This window comes from Crinia signifera, chromosome 1 (assembly GCF_055691185.1).
Source record: "Crinia signifera chromosome 1, ASM5569118v1, whole genome shotgun sequence".
In the NCBI taxonomy this organism is placed as follows: Eukaryota; Metazoa; Chordata; class Amphibia; order Anura; family Myobatrachidae; genus Crinia; species Crinia signifera.
Window position 1 is genome coordinate 374584728 of NC_139217.1, and position 16406 is coordinate 374601133.

The 16406-nt window shown below is 42.1% G+C and overlaps 1 protein-coding gene across 3 annotated transcripts in view; it reads left to right on the forward strand.

The window, feature by feature from the left end:
• CAMKK2 (calcium/calmodulin dependent protein kinase kinase 2) overlaps nucleotides 1–16406 on the forward strand; it is a 133989-nt gene that overhangs the window by 77986 nt on the left and 39597 nt on the right. For all 3 annotated transcript variants that reach the window (XM_083151371.1, XM_083151369.1, XM_083151370.1), the window contains exons 7-8: nucleotides 8534–8570; nucleotides 10183–10204. In XM_083151371.1, the coding sequence (XP_083007497.1) occupies nucleotides 8534–8570; nucleotides 10183–10204 (59 nt within the window). The remainder of the gene's footprint in view (nucleotides 1–8533; nucleotides 8571–10182; nucleotides 10205–16406) is intronic.

Below are 16406 nucleotides of genomic sequence, written 5' to 3' on the forward strand. Positions count from 1 at the left end.
AGACCTCCCCTAGCGGATTCCACCATCTGTTACTCTACAGGGTGTAAAAAATGTCCAGTCCTGTAACAATATGAGGAGGTTACAATTTTATCATGGTAGTAAATGTTTAGTGCACCACAAACTGCACCTATTCCACCAGGATTATCTACAGTAGGAAAGTCAAGCAGCTATGCCATTATATTATATCTTTCCCTTATTCGTCAACATTACAAAGACAATAATGCAGTGAGGGAATGTGTATAACACCTGCCAGTGCTTTGTTTAACTGACTGACACAACATTTTAGTGCATTGTGACTTTGTACAGTAATGCCAGAACATATCCTCACAGGCAGAATTTCCTCATCTTCAAAATAACAAATGTACCAGTATTATGATACAGTGTGACATAGGGCTATGATGATGACATTCTTTTTGTGAAGGAATGCCTTTGAGTGAGAGAAGTTTGCTCTCCACCCACTTCTAACACCTCTCTCTCTGAGTAGGGGCCGTGGTGCAGATGTTGTCCCTGCAGCAGTAGAAGGCTTTGGGGTTAATTATGAATGCTTTGGAGACTACTACAGCAGATTCTGCATCGGTTCCCTTGGAAACATGAAAACTGGATGAGCTTGATGCAAAGTCTGAATAAGTGAAGACTGATTAGCCTCGTTTTAAGAGAGCTGTGTATTCCCTAGTGCAATACCAGTAGGAATTATATTGCAAACATAAATTGTCCCTCATTTTCCTTGCATTTACAAAAAAGTTAATTAAAATGATCTGTATAACCTATTTACTATCACTCAGACCTACCAGCAGCTATTCTGTTTAGTTTGGTAATAGATAGTGACCCTCATCAGTGGCAAATGCAGGATTTTTAGAGAGGGGTTTCCAAATGTAATCCAAAATCTCCCACTCTGCAGCACATTGGAGTAAGTACGGGAGTTTGGGGGAGCGGTAACGGCCCTGAAAATTTGTCCTTTTTATACACGGATACTGTATGGAATACAGTATTAATATTTAACAGTACAGATGGTCTATAGTATAGGCTGTATCAAACATTTAAATAAGATAAGTGGTCAGGAAAGGGTTAAACATGCCATAATAAATAAATACACAGACATTATAGAACCAGTACTGCACTTTCTAAGCTCACAATTTCCCACTTCATGGTACGGCTCCTGTCTCTTCCTCCTGGCAGCTGCTCTCTGGTCCACTGAAATGTTTGAGGGCTTAGATCCACACATACAGTAAAGGTGGTAGAAGAAGCTGGTACACTAGGCATGTGCAGCAGCTCTGCTCTGTCCCTTACACTGCATGATTTGGTGGCAGCTCTACTGATCATATTATATACCAGCGCTATTGTTGTCATATTTTAAGGCACTTGCCAAGAGGAGGGGGGTTTCTGTGCATAACCACCCCCGTTTGCCTATGTTATTCACATTGTGCACTGGGACGAGCACAGTTTTATGGTCCACGCAGAGCGGATACAGCATAGATAATAGACAGAAGTATGTGCAGCCCATACTTTCTGTACTAGATCGCATCACATCTAGTTCAAATTGCTTAGAACAACGTATTTTATTAAGTTGAACTTTTGTATTCAAAAATAGGAGTGGGGCAATATTGGTACTTTGGCAAGTGGGCACAATGGCAGTAGTCTTGCTGTCACACATTGACATGGATTTGATTGTGGCCAGGCCAATATCTGTGTCATGTCTGTATGTTCTACAAATGTTTTTGGTGGGTTTCCTCTGGGTATTGCTATTTCCTCCTATGATCCAGAAAATATACTTTAGGCTGAGTGCTGCTTATTTTGGTCGCACTAAACAAATAAATGTTAGTTGTTGAATGTTTCTTTGTTTTATTGTTTTTTTTAATTGGACAAAGTCTAGAAATGGTCTTCTCTGCTGCAGTGCAACAGTATTGTACAAAATGTGCCAAAGTATAATAGTGTATGAAGTTATATAGGTGTATTACGTGACCAGTTCTCTGTCAGTGTGATCATTTCCCAACACTGGTGCCTGAGATGAGGGTGAGGGTGTTTTAATAGTAAATAACTTCTTAAAGTTAGGCATTACCTATAAATGATACAATATTATTTGTACATCATTGTTGTTATTATTATTAGTGTTTAGTGCTGATAAGGTATAGACTAGTTGGCAAGAAAGCATTTTGGAGCATGTTGAAAATACGGCAGTAAGACATGTTACACACACACTGGCAGAGCCGGCCTTATCCTATTTGATGCCCTAGGCAAGATTTTTGTTGTCACCCCCTAGCAGATTATACCACCACCAAACTTAGCAGCTGGCACGGGGTTTGAAAGGCGAGGGTCACTTGTTTTCATCGATCCTCGCCGTTTAACCCCCTTGCCGGCAGCATTGAATTCTGCCCTATCTGCTAGCTTCTCTAAACAGAAAAGCACATGTAGAGAAAGAAGACTTTTTGGGGGGGCACACTTAATGAGTAGTATAAGGTATGTGTAGTCAAAATAACTGTGTTCAGTGATTAAATTAGTTTGCTTAAAACTTAGCTTTTAATTGATTTTTATCTAAAAAGAATTTGCGATCATGGACAGTATATGCCATCAACAGAGTGATATGCACAAATTTACATACAATACATATACACACACAGACAAAACAACATTAATCTAAAAAGGCAGATAACTGCACCCCTGTTCACAATGATGGATTAAAGCAGAGAGACACTTCTATATTGTATCCGATAATAAATGGCTAGATTGCATCTAAATCAGTGTTGCACGCAACATTAGTAACAGTTCCTGTTCTGAAAATTATAACAAACATTTGTATGTGCAAATCTGTATCAATTCCAGGTTTGCTACAACAGAAAACTATATATCGGTTTGCCGTGCTGGCACACTTAAGACTGCACAAATTTCTTTACCAAAAAAAGGGGGGGTGGGAAAAATTTCAAATTCAGGTACAGACGGCTTAAATATCTTTATGCTCACCCTGTTAACCAATTCTGTATCGATTCTAGGATGAGAGAGAAATCCCCTGTTCTCTCATCCATCACCCGCTATTCAGAGAATATGATGATAAGACAGCAGAAACAGGGTGAGCATAAAGATATTTAAGCCGTCTATACTTGAATTTTCAATTTCCCTCTCTTGGTAAAGAAAACTGTGCAGTCTCAAGTGTGCTAGCATGGCAAACCGATATATAGTTTTCTGTTGTAGCAAACCTAGAATCGATACAGAATTGGTTAACAGGGTGAGCATAAAGATATTTAAGCCGTCTATACTTGAATTTTCAATTTCCCTCTCTTGGTAAAGAAAACTGTGCAGTCTCAAGTGTGCTAGCATGGCAAACCGATATATAGTTTTCTGTTGTAGCAAACCTAGAATCGATACAGAATTGGTTAACAGGGTGAGCATAAAGATATTTAAGCCGTCTATACTTGAATTTTCAATTTCCCTCTCTTGGTAAAGAAAACTGTGCAGTCTCAAGTGTGCTAGCATGGCAAACCGATATATAGTTTTCTGTTGTAGCAAACCTAGAATCGATACAGAATTGGTTAACAGGGTGAGCATAAAGGTATTTAAGCCGTCTGTACCTGAATTTGCAATTTTTCCCACCCCACCTTTTTTTTGGTAAAGAAATTTGTGCAGTCTTAAGTGTGCCAGCACGGCAAACCGATATATAGTTTTCTGTTGTAGCAAACCTGGAATTGATACAGATTTGCACATACAAATGTTTGTTAATTTTCAGAACAGGAACTGTTACTAATGTTGCGTGCAACACTGATTTAGATGCAATCTAGCCATTTATTATCGGATACAATATAGAAGTGTCTCTCTGCTTTAATCCATCATTGTGAACAGGGGTGCAGTTATCTGCCTTTTTAGATTAATGTTGTTTTGTCTGTGTGTGTATATGTATTGTATGTAAATTTGTGCATATCACTCTGTTGATGGCATATACTGTCCATGATCGCAAATTCTTTTTAGATAAAAATCAATTAAAAGCTAAGTTTTAAGCAAACTAATTTAATCACTGAACACAGTTATTTTGACTACACATACCTTATACTACTCATTAAGTGTGCCCCCCCAAAAAGTCTTCTTTCTCTACATGTGCTTTTCAGTTTATTCTCTGACTTAGGGGAGCACCTCCATCCTGTTATATAAGTACTGACGAGTGTCGGGCTATTTAAATAAGGATGTGGATCTATACGAATTGTTCCACTTTATATCTAATTGTAGGTCTATTCTAAGGTGGTAATTCCTGTGCGGGAACTCAACAAAAAATAACCTAGCTTCTCTAAACACTCCACGACCACTAACCATTCTAACGATCAGTAGTAATATCCAATTATAGTTATCAATAGCCAAGCGTATATTCAATGCTTTTAGTGAGCTGTGACATCGAACAGTGCCGTCAGAAGTATCAGCTGCGGCTGCAGTGCCAGGGCCCCAGTTGGGAAGTTGGGATTTGGGAACAGAACAGATTAGACTCCGGAAAGTCCAGACGCCGGTAAAGCTGTCGCCCCTAGGTATAGGCTGCCGCCCTAGGCAATTGCCTAGTATGCCTATGCCTAGGGCCGGCTCTGCACACCAGTGTATCTATGGTAACAAGATGACCACTTAAGCACACACTGTAAACCAGCAATCAGTGAGACATTTCTCTTCTGCTGAGAAGTCGCACAACCTCTTAAGAGCAAACCATGTGACCAGCAAAACAAATCCTACTCCATTTTGGATGCTAGCCTGTGCCCTCTCTTTCTGTGAGCCCTGTGGGTGAGACAGAATGGGTGAGATTTAATAGGATGAGAGATTCCGAAAGTGAGACATTTGGTAAGAAATCTCCAGCTTTTTTAAAGCGCCAATCATTTACACTGCAAAATCAAACTGGTTTTGCAGTGTAAATGATTGCCGCTTTAAAAAAACTGGAGATTTCTCCCCAAATCTCTCACTTTCTGAATCTCTCATCCTATTAAATCTCACCCAGAGTGCCTTCACCGAGCGCAGTTATCTGGTGGTGCACATTTGGGGACGGATGCTGACTTCATTACAACCTGGCCTTTCAATGTCTCCGAAATCAACTTCCAATGTCTCCGAAATCTTTGTACAGTAAAAAACAACATTGTGACTTGGTAAGAATGTAGGCACATACTGGATTCAACCCGCTTAAGCTTCTATTTTACAGCCAGCTACTACAATACATATTATAGTGTGAAAGTTGTATCCTTGTTACATTTATTTCACATCCTGTGAATGTATTTCTGCTGGGGATAATTCACTCTTGTGTAAACGTTTCTGCTCACCGATAGTGCTTACAGTACATTCTCCATAGCTTAGGATGTGTCAGGCAATGCTCACATGATTGTTACAGCAGATACATGGAATGCTCAGACAGCACAGCCTGTCACAGATTGCCTACTAACTTGGCCGCAGAGATGGAAAACTGCTCAAATGTGTGATATAAAGCAAGCCCTAAGCACAAGCTGCCTTGCTGTCATTAATTGCTTATGAATGGCTTAACCATTTAAATATCATGAAAATATCTACTCGTTAACCCTGCATATTACAAGGCTTAATTAATTTGTGCAAATACACACACACTCATACATACAAACAAATGAAGGCTTTTAATATACATTTTGTATGTATTACTACACACACGCAAACAAAATTATGCTTCTACTAAATATATCTAAAAAAATACACCCACACACACGTGTATACAGAGGTGTCGCATGAAGCCATGCCACCCAGAGAAGGCTCCTGTCATGGCGCCCCCCTCTCATAGATACACAAACACACAAATATTGGCAGCTAGTAATGCCGTATGCATGAAAATTTAACAAAGCACGGCTGTTGCGGTACGACTGGTCCTTTGCAATATTAGGACTTCTGTCCTTTCTGCGCATGCATCGAGTGAAACGCGAACTGCAGGGGGGAATCCAGTTGGAACCCTTCACAGCAGTAAGCTGTGATAGAAGCCCCGAAGTTTGATTTTCTGAAGGAACCTGCGCTCTTCTTAAGAGGTGTTGCCGGGTGAATTGTACACAAAGGCCTGTCCCTAAAAGTGCCCAGAGAGAAATAAACAATTTGTGGGGGTAGTGTACTTTCTGTAGTTATACTCTTTGGAACGTTGATGGGTTAGAGGTGTGTGAACATTGGGTTTAAAAATGATAAATAATATGTTCTTTGTCCGGGGTCTTGGTTGTTGGTGTTCTTCACTTCGGAAATCCATATTCATTTCCTCACTCGAGGTGTATTCTTAGACGGGTGTACATGAAACAAGAAAAACACTGTAGTATTGCTAGAGATGAGAGGTGTACCAAATAGATTGGTGTGATATGTAGGAATACCCCAACTTACTTCACACACTGTTATATTAATCATATAAAGGCATCTTTAAGGGGGATGTGCATAGCCCACTCACTTCTTATAGGTGGCTAATTAAAAGCATCAAGGTTTCTTTGATGGTGGCGTAAAAAAAATTGATTGTAGTAGTACTTACTTTGTTTATTGCTGTATAATGCGAATCAAGGTTTCTTTTTTCTTTACTGCAAGGAAAATTTTCAAGGTTCACTTAAAAATGGTATTTAGGTACTTGTTTCCTAGAACGGCCACAATCGTGAGTGATCGTGGCTCTTAATTAAGGGACACGATCCTCACGATGTGGCCGATTTTTTACAATTTTTTCCCTTTGAATGACAGAAATCGGGTCAATCGGTCGGTCGCGACCAATTAAAATCGGCCGCGATGCGACCGACCGATTGACCCGATTTTTCCATAGACTTCAATGTTAAAAAATCTTTTAACATTGAAATCGGGAGGATCGCGTCGGTCTTGTGCCATTATAATGGCACAAGATGAGATGGACTTGATTAAGTCCATCTCACATAGGGAAAAATGATAAAAAAGGTGAAATGGGCCAATATGACCCATTTCACATTTTTTATGTGCCCGCCATGACCCCACGATAGACGTCAACCCGAAGCGTGGCGAGCGCAGCGAGCCCGCGAGGGGCGGCGGTGCGCGTCCTCCGACCTTTTCATTCCCCTACTATCCACTAGGGCGTGGAGTGAGAATAGAATAGTGTGGCGAGCGCAGCGAGCCACCGAGCCCGAAGCGTGGCGAGCGCAGCGAGCCCCGCGAGGGGACGCGTATACCTGTGAAGTTATACGCGTCCCCTCGCGGGGCTCGCTGCGCTCGCCACGCTTCGGGCTCGGTGGCTCGCTGCGCTCGCCACACTATTCTATTCTCACTCCACGCCCTAGTGGATAGTAGGGGAATGAAAAGGTCGGAGGACGCGCACCGCCGCCCCTCGCGGGCTCGCTGCGCTCGCCACGCTTCGGGTTGACGTCTATCGTGGGGTCTAGCCCACTTAGTAACATTTGGGGGGGCAATTGAAAATAATCAGGTGAAAAAAAAAAAAAATCGGGTGAAAAATCGGTCGGTCGGATCGGTCGCATCGCATGCGACCAAATCGCATGCGATGCGATCGATCCGATTTTTTATCTTCCGACCACAACGATCTAAATCGTTGTGGCCGTGCTAGGAAACAAGTACCGGTATTTATTTGAACACACTACTTACACAAGTTTAAAATACAATAAACACTATGCAAATTGAGAAGGTTTAGGCTCCTTGTGTTCCTCAATGGAAAAAAAAAAAGATAGATGCCAGTTTCTTAAAGTGAGTACAAGGGCTTACCTTGGATCTCCTAATGCTCGCCCCTAATGTACATTACTCCAACATGTTAATAAGCTTTTAACAGATGTATAATTGGGTAATAGTTTTTGCCAATCCCTACTTTGCTTAAAGACCATAAATGAGAGCATTCAATAGCATCATATGAATTTGCCAAAATATGGCCCTTGTGTGATAGCTTGCAAGATGCAGACACAGACTTGGGGCCTTATTCTAGTTCACTCTTTCTGATAAAATCCTTCTTAGATGGGCAAAACCATGTGCACTGCAGGTGGGGCAGATGTAACTTGTGCAGAGAGAATTAGATTTGGGTGGGGTTTACTTCAAAGTGAGATCTATATTGCAGTGTTAAAATAAAGCAGCCAGTATTTACCCTGCACAGAAAAAAAATAACTCACCCAAATCTAATTCTCTCTGCACATTTTACATCTGCCCCCCTGCAATGCACATGGTTTTGTCCATCTAAGAAGGATTTTGTCAGAAAGAGTGAACTAGAATAAGGCCCTTGGTCCTGGCAAACCTGTCTACATTTTTAAGCAGCAGTAATTTAGAAGGCAAAACCAGCATATATTGCTGCCTCTAAAAAATAAAGGCAGACAATGAGAATTTTGCTCACAGGATATTACGTAAGGCGCTAGATGTCCTATCTTTTGAGCCATTAAAAACTATTGAGTATTACAGCACATTTGCCTTTAGACTGTTTTCATGCTTGTTTATGAAAACCGTATCTTTAATCTGTGTTTATATTTGATACATTACATTGACTATAATAAATATTAACTATAAATCCCGAACAGAGAATATTCAGTAATGTTTCATGTTCCACATTTCTATTACCATATATATCTTTCTCTTGTGTTGCTAGGTACTGGATGACCCCAGTGAGGACCATCTATATATGGGTACAGAACCTTTCCTTTACCTCTACCCATTCTGTCAGAAAGCAGCTTCGCTATGTTATGGCTCTAACATTCCATTCCGTTAATTACCTTATATGTGCTTAAATATTTAGCTTCATTTGAAGTAAAGACACTTGAAAGCTTAAATACTGACACGGAGCAAGGATGCTGTAGCAGAGGGTTTCCCCAATATCAAGGCACCCTAACATTCCAGTTTTTAAGGCTATCTATGCTTATGTAACACATAGTTAAATTAAACAGACTGGGGCACTAAATAAGTCACTTGTGTTTAAAATATGCTGTGGATTTACATACTAAGGCCTGGTATTCAATCACGGCCGCTATTTCTGCTGGCGGAAATATCGTCCCTCGCCTACTCAATGCAGAGAAAGGTGATTGTTCTCTACGTTATCTGCTATCATACATGCCTGGGTTCATTGTTACATAGCACTGGTAATAGTGCATTTGGGCACATGCCATCTTTACTTACAGTACATCTCCTCTCTAGAGAGGAACTAACAGTACCAAAACACATTGGGCTTATTACTTTGATACTATCTATGACGTGCATTATTTTTGTTTCTAGAATTGTAGATTTTAATGTATTTAATGTATGAGTTATTTTATTGTTTATACATGTATATTTATAAATAAATACATTTCTAGGGAAGAAAATAGCACAGTATATACTGTATACAAAATTAATGGCCTTGTAAATTCCAACATAAAGGTGGAAGGGTCACTTTAAAACATAGTATAAGCCTCAAAGATAACAAGCAAGGAATGGTCCTATAAATGTATCCTCTCCATACCCAGGGCGCCGTAAGCAAAAGTTTAGCCTATTGCACCCCCCCCCCCATATTTCCCACATCCCCCACACACTATGCATGCCAACCTCCCATCCCACACTGTGCATATCACCCCCATCCTCCACACTGTACATCCTAACTCCCATCCCCCCACACTGTGTATACCACCCCCCCACACATCCCACACACTGTACATACCACCCCCCATCCAACACACTATGCATACCAACCCCCATCCCACACACTGTGCATACCAACCCCCATCCCCCACACTGTACATCCCAACCTGCCATCCACCACACTTTACATCTCAACTCCCATCCCCCACACTGTACATACCAACCCCTGTAAATACCACCCCCCCCCAATCTAACCCTCTTTGCACATGTTGCATCTGCCCCACCCACAGTGCACATGGTTTTGTCCATTAGCAAACCAAATGTGCTTTGCGAGCCAACCTGAATGACCCCCTTAGTCCTATATGGTAAGCCTATTTCAGCCATAATCACCACCAATAGAATTGTGTGGCTGAGGACAAATAGCTGGTTGGCAGGTCTACCTTTTCTTAAAGAAGTAAAAACAAAGTTCTGTGATTCATGTTGTTTAAAACCTCGATTGAAACTAGCGCTACTCATAAACAGTAATATCAGTGTGATTTCTGGATGATCATTGTGGGTTCATTCTTTGTGATTTTGCACTAGGATATGTTACAACACAAAGCACAAGACATTTCGTCATTGTTTTTATAAACTTCTTGTTTTTCTTGATAAGATAGTAACAGATATTTTTCTGTTCTTGTTTTACAGTATTTGAATTGGTTAAGCGAGGGTAAGTTAAAGTTGGCTGTAAATTTACAATGATAAAGCTGTTCCATTTTCTATCACTGCTTTATATAATGGATGCGATAATGGGGGCAATTCAGTCATCCCGATAATTTACTGGGTGGGGAAAAGGGTGGTAAACCTTGGGTTTAAATGCCCAGGGCTACTCAATTACAGACCTGTTTTTATTCTCTAATTTAACTGTTAACAGCCGTTAACACATGTCATAGGGGGTTATCCTATTAGCAGCGGTAATTTACTGTTGCTAATAGCTTCTCTGGGTGATATTCAATTATCCCCGGTGCGATGCACTGCTCCTACGCCGATGCCAGCATTTATCAGGGATTATACTTTGGGTGCCTCAGGCACTGAAAGCATAATCTGCATAAAGCTGGCCCTTAGCACACAAAAGCACATTACGCTGTATTTCCAAGCACTTTTACTTTCCTTTCTGTTTTTTGAGTCCTTTGTGCCAATAACGCTCCATCACCCCCATTACCCACTGTAGTCTGTATATATATTCCCAGTCCATATATATATATATATATATATATATATATATATATATATATATATATTGTGAAATGTGATAGTATTCTACATTTAGAAATTGAATGTTTTGTGCAGCTGAAATAATCAATGGCAATGGACACATTCACTTACACTGTTTAGATACACTTCTATGAATGGATCAAAGCACTGAAAATAACCAGGGTTGTGTGCACTTGTCAATTTTGCAATGGCCGTTTATTCTTTCTTTCTGGGCAGTGACTTTTTGATCACAGGCAACTGCTTTCTCTCTGACTAGCAATCCATGCTGAGGTAGGCCCCATGTCAGGGAGAGCACACCCTGACGTGGTTAAGTGAATGTCTTAATATTGCATATATAGTTCGTGTAAACAGACATGAAATTCGTCCCTACTGCCATCCATCCCAGCATGCTGCAGTAGGACCCAGCGGCTGCGGCCTCGCCGCTAATGTTTGGGCATCCACATGTGTGCAGGCTTCAGACCTGCTGCGCAGCTATGTGTGGCCCCAGCCCGTGGCGCAACTATAATAAGCGCCCCCCCCCCGCCGATAATAAAGCAGCCCCCCCATCCCCCACAGATTTACCTGTATTCGCTGCAGTGGTCCCGGATCCCCTCCTGGCTTCATTCTGATGCTATGAAAAATGGACCATCACAAAATGTCCGCCCCCATACAGCAGACAGTTTGCTATATGGGGGCGGACATTTTATGATGGTCCATCTCCATAGCATCAGAATGAAGCTAGGAAGGGAGCCAGGACCACCGCAGCGAATACAGGTAAATCTGCAGGTCTGTGGTGGCGGCATTACAATAGCCCCGCAGCACCCCGCCGCCCGCACTTACACAGCGCCTTCCCGCTACCGCGGGGCTATTGTTACGCCACTGGTCCCAGCCTAACACAGACTGCTTCTTTTAAATGTTCTGCCGACAGGAACTTGAGAAGCTGTTGCTGCCTTTAGTCATGTGGCTGGGGCATGGTGTATCATGTCTTGTACATAGCGGTTGCTCTATTAATGTCTTACCCACGTGAGGCAGCTCTATCCTTTCACAATTATGTTTCTTTTCTCTGATGGCTGACTGCTTAGTTCTTGTGTCATTGTCACACAGTATACAGTATAATGAATGTATTTTCTAATCACTGCAGCCTGTTCTATTTCTGGAACGTCTGATTTCCTCTCCCCAAACAACTAATGCATTAATAAACCAGTTAATATAAGATTGGGCTGCCCCTTTTTGCTTGGTTCCCTCTAGGCAGTTTTAGGCTCTGTTTATTGTGTTTTGACTGGTGATGATGCTGCAGGAACAGTTCCAGTATTGTGTTTAGGACTAGTTACTATGGGCCAGATGTATCAAGCTTCAAAAAGTGATAAAGCGAAGAGTGATAAACAGCCAGCCAATCATCTCCTACCTGTTATTTTTCAAACCCAACCTATGATATGACAAGTAGGAGCTCATTGGCTGGTTGTTTATCACTCTCCATTTTATCACTTTTGAAGCTTGATACATCTGGCCCTAAATTGCAAGTCACAAGAGTTATGTGCCAAATTGCGACATCAGAATTCGGGATATAAGTGTCTAATAACTACGGACGAAGTTTCTGTTATCACTGACTCAGTGTTAAACATGTTAACCAAAATCCCTTTCTGAGATTTACAGACCTGTACCTGTACCTGTGTCATTGTGCAGTTTTGGTTATGACACATCCGGACACTGCTGATTAATATGATATGAGACTAGGGGCTAAATTAGAAGTTTGTGGGCCCCATAGCAAAACATTGATAGCCCCCTGTTGTTGTAACTACAATGCTCCATAGGGCTCCTCAGTCCGTTTGGTTTCGGGTTTTCGGTTTGTTTGTTTTTAACCCCGTGGATGCTACATGGACCGGAGAGGACACAATCAACACCGGAGGTGATGAGTATAATTTTTTTCACTGGTACCCATTGAGGATTTCTACTGGAGAAGTGGACCAAACCTGTGTGTCAGTATAGGTGAGTATGTATGGGTGGTGTGTGTAATAAAGTTTATACTTTATTTGTGTGTGTGTGTGTGTATATTTGGGTATTAGTTCTGTGGTGGGACTATAAGTCCCAGTGGGCCCATTTATGTCCCCATGCGGGGACTTGTGGTTTTCCAAGTCCCAGCATGCGGGGGAGGCTTGCTGGGGTTTGTAGTTTAAACATAAAACCCAAAACTTGTAATTTAACTCTTTATTTTACACTTTTAACATCAGCCCGGCACCCACCACCTAGAGGTGCCGGGGATATCCCCGATCTCCAGGCCTGGATGGGCTGACCCTAGGGTTGCCACCTCATCCCTTTAAAACTGGAGACATATTAATTACACAGGTTCTGTGGCTGATTAAAAAATACAGTTAGAATGAAGTCTGATGGCTGTTAAAAAATAAAAAATAAAACAGTTGAAATTGAGTCTTGAAGTGAGCCAGCCACAGAACCTGTGTAATTAATATGTCTCCAGTTTTAACCCCTTCCCGACATTTGACGTACATTTACGTCATGGTCGGGAAGTACTTCCCGACACATGGCATAAATGTACGTCATGGCTTCTAACTGTCACCGCGTCTATAGACGCGGTGACAGTTTGGAGATGTATGCTGTCCCTGACAGCAGACATCCCCCCTCGCCGCCCGGGGGGGGCAGGGATGCCCCCACCGGTCGGCGATCGCTGTGATTGGCTGTTCAAATGTGAACAGCCAATCACAGCTATTTCTGTGTTACCGGCGGCTAAGCCGCTCGGTAACACAGGGATCGGCGGTGATCAGTGCTGGCACCGATCACCACCGATCCGCAGCTCTCCCACCCGCCCGGCAGCCGCTCTCCCTCCCTCCCACCCGCCCGGCAGCTGCTCTCCCTCCGGCAGCCGCTCTCCCTCCCTCGCTCCCTGTCAGCTAGAAGCAGCCGCAGCGCTCCCCCCCAGCTCCAACCCCCCCGCATGTAAAACGCTTAAAAAATGTATAAAATGAAATCATATATATATATATATATATATATATATATATGTATATGTATATGTATATATATATATATATATATATGTATATATATATATATGTATATGTATATGTATATATATATATATATATATATATATATGTATATATATATATATATATATATGTGTATATATATATATGTATATATATATATATGTATATATATATATATATATGTATATATATATATACACATATATATATGTATATATATATATGTATATATATATATATATACACATATATATATGTATATATATATATATATATATATATATATATATATAGACAGATAGATATTCCAGACATATGACGTATATATACGTCATGGTCGGGAGGTACTTCCCGACCGTTGACGTATATATACGTCATGGCTTTGAACTGTCACCGCGTCTATAGACGCGGTGACAGTTTGGAGATGTCTGCTGTCCCTGACAGCAGACATCCCCCCTCGCCGCCGATCGCTGCGATTGGCTGTTCAAATGTGAACAGCCAATTGCAGCGTTTTCTGTGTTACCGGCGGCTAAGCCGCTCGGTAACACAGTGATCGGTGGTGATCGGTGCTGTTAAGTACAGCACCGATCACCACCGATCGCCAGCCCCCCCCCCCCTCCCACCCGGCAGCCCCCCCTCCCCTCCCACCCGGCAGCCCCCCCTCCCACCCACCCGGCAGCCGAAGCGCCAGCACCCCTCCCACCCCCCACCAGCCGCAGCGCCAGCCCCCCTCCCCCACCATTCATTCCACCACCAAATATCACTCCTTCCCTTCTGAGTCCTGCCATGCACCCAACTGGTATTTTTTGGTCACATATGAGGCATTGCCGTACTCGGGAGAAATTGGGGCACAGATTTTGGGGTGCTTTGTCTCCTTCATTCCTTGTGAAAATGAAAACTTTTGAGCCAGATCTGCATTTTTGTGTAAAAAAATTTAATTTTTTACACAAAAATGCAGTACTGGCTCAAAATTTTTCGTTTTCACAAGGAATGAAGGAGACAAAGCACCCCAAAATCTGTGCCCCAATTTCTCCCGAGTACGGCAATGCCTCATATGTGACCAAAAAATACCAGTTGGGTGCATGGCAGGACTCAGAAGGGAAGGAGTGATTTTTGGTGGTGGAATGAATGGTGGGTGCTATGTCGCATTAGCAAGACCCCTGAAGCACCCATACAGTGGAACCCCCCCACAAGTGACCCCATTTTGCAAACTACACCCTTTAGGGAATTCATCAAGGGGTATAGTGTACATTTCAAACCCCCAGGGGTTTCACCAATTTTGATACAACTGAGCTGTGAAAATGAAAAATTAAATTTTTACATTTTCACAGCCCAGTTGTATCAAAATTGGTGAAACCCCTGGGGGTTTGAAATGTACACTATACCCCTAGATGAATTCCCTGAAGGGTGTAGTTTGCAAAATGGGGTCACTTGTGGGGGGCTTCCACTGTATTGCTGCTTTGGGGGTCTTGCTAATGCGACATAGCACCCACCAAAATTCCACCAGAATCTGAGCTGCAAAATCCAAAAATCACTCCTTCCCTTCTGAGTCCTGCCATGCACCCAACTGGTATTTTTTGGTCACATGTGAGGCATTGCCGTACTCGGGAGAAATTGGGGCACAGATTTTGGGGTGCTTTTTCTCCTTCATACCTTATGAAAATGAAAAATTTTGAGCCAGAACTGCATTTTTGTGTAAAAAAATGTAATTTTTTATTTTCACTGCCCAGTTGTATCAAAATTGGTGAAACCCCTGGGGGTTTGAAATGTACACTATACCCCTAGATGAATTCCCTGAGGGGTGTAGTTTGCAAAATGGGGTCACTTGTGGGGGGGTTCCACTGTATTGGTGCTTCGGGGGTCTTGCTAATGCGACATAGCACCCACCAAAATTCCACCAGAATCTGAGCTGCAAAATCCAAATATCACTCCTTCCCTTCTGAGTCCTGACATTTTTTGGTCACACATGAAGCATTGCCGTACTCGGGAGAAATTGGGGCACAGATTTTGGGGTGCTTTTTATCCTTCATACCTTATGAAAATGAAAAATTTTGAGCCAGAACTGCATTTTTGTGTAAAAAAATGTAATTTTTCATTTTCACTGCCCAGTTGTATCAAAATTGGTGAAACCCCTGGGGGTTTGAAATGTACACTATACCCCTAGATGAATTCCCTGAAGGGTGTAGTTTGCAAAATGGGGTCACTTGTGGGGGGGTTCCACTGTATGGGTGCTTCAGGGGTCTTGCTAATGCGACATAGCACCCACCATTCATTCCACCACCAAAAATCACTCCTTCCCTTCTGAGTCCTGCCATGCACCCAACTGGTATTTTTTGGTCACATATGAGGCATTGCCATACTCGGGAGAAATTGGGGCACAGATTTTGGGGTGCTTTTTCTCCTTCATACCTTATGAAAATGAAAAATTTTGAGCCAGAACTGCATTTTTGTGTAAAAAAATGTAATTTTTCATTTGCACAGCCCAGTTGTATCAAAATTGGTGAAACCCCTGGGGGTTTGAAATGTACACTATACCCCTAGATGAATTCCCTGAGGGGTGTAGTTTGCAAAATGGGGTCACTTGTGGGGGGCTTCCACTGTATTGGTGCTTTGGGGGTCTTGCTAATGCGACATAGCACCCACCAAAATTCCACCAGAATCTGAGCTGCAAAATCC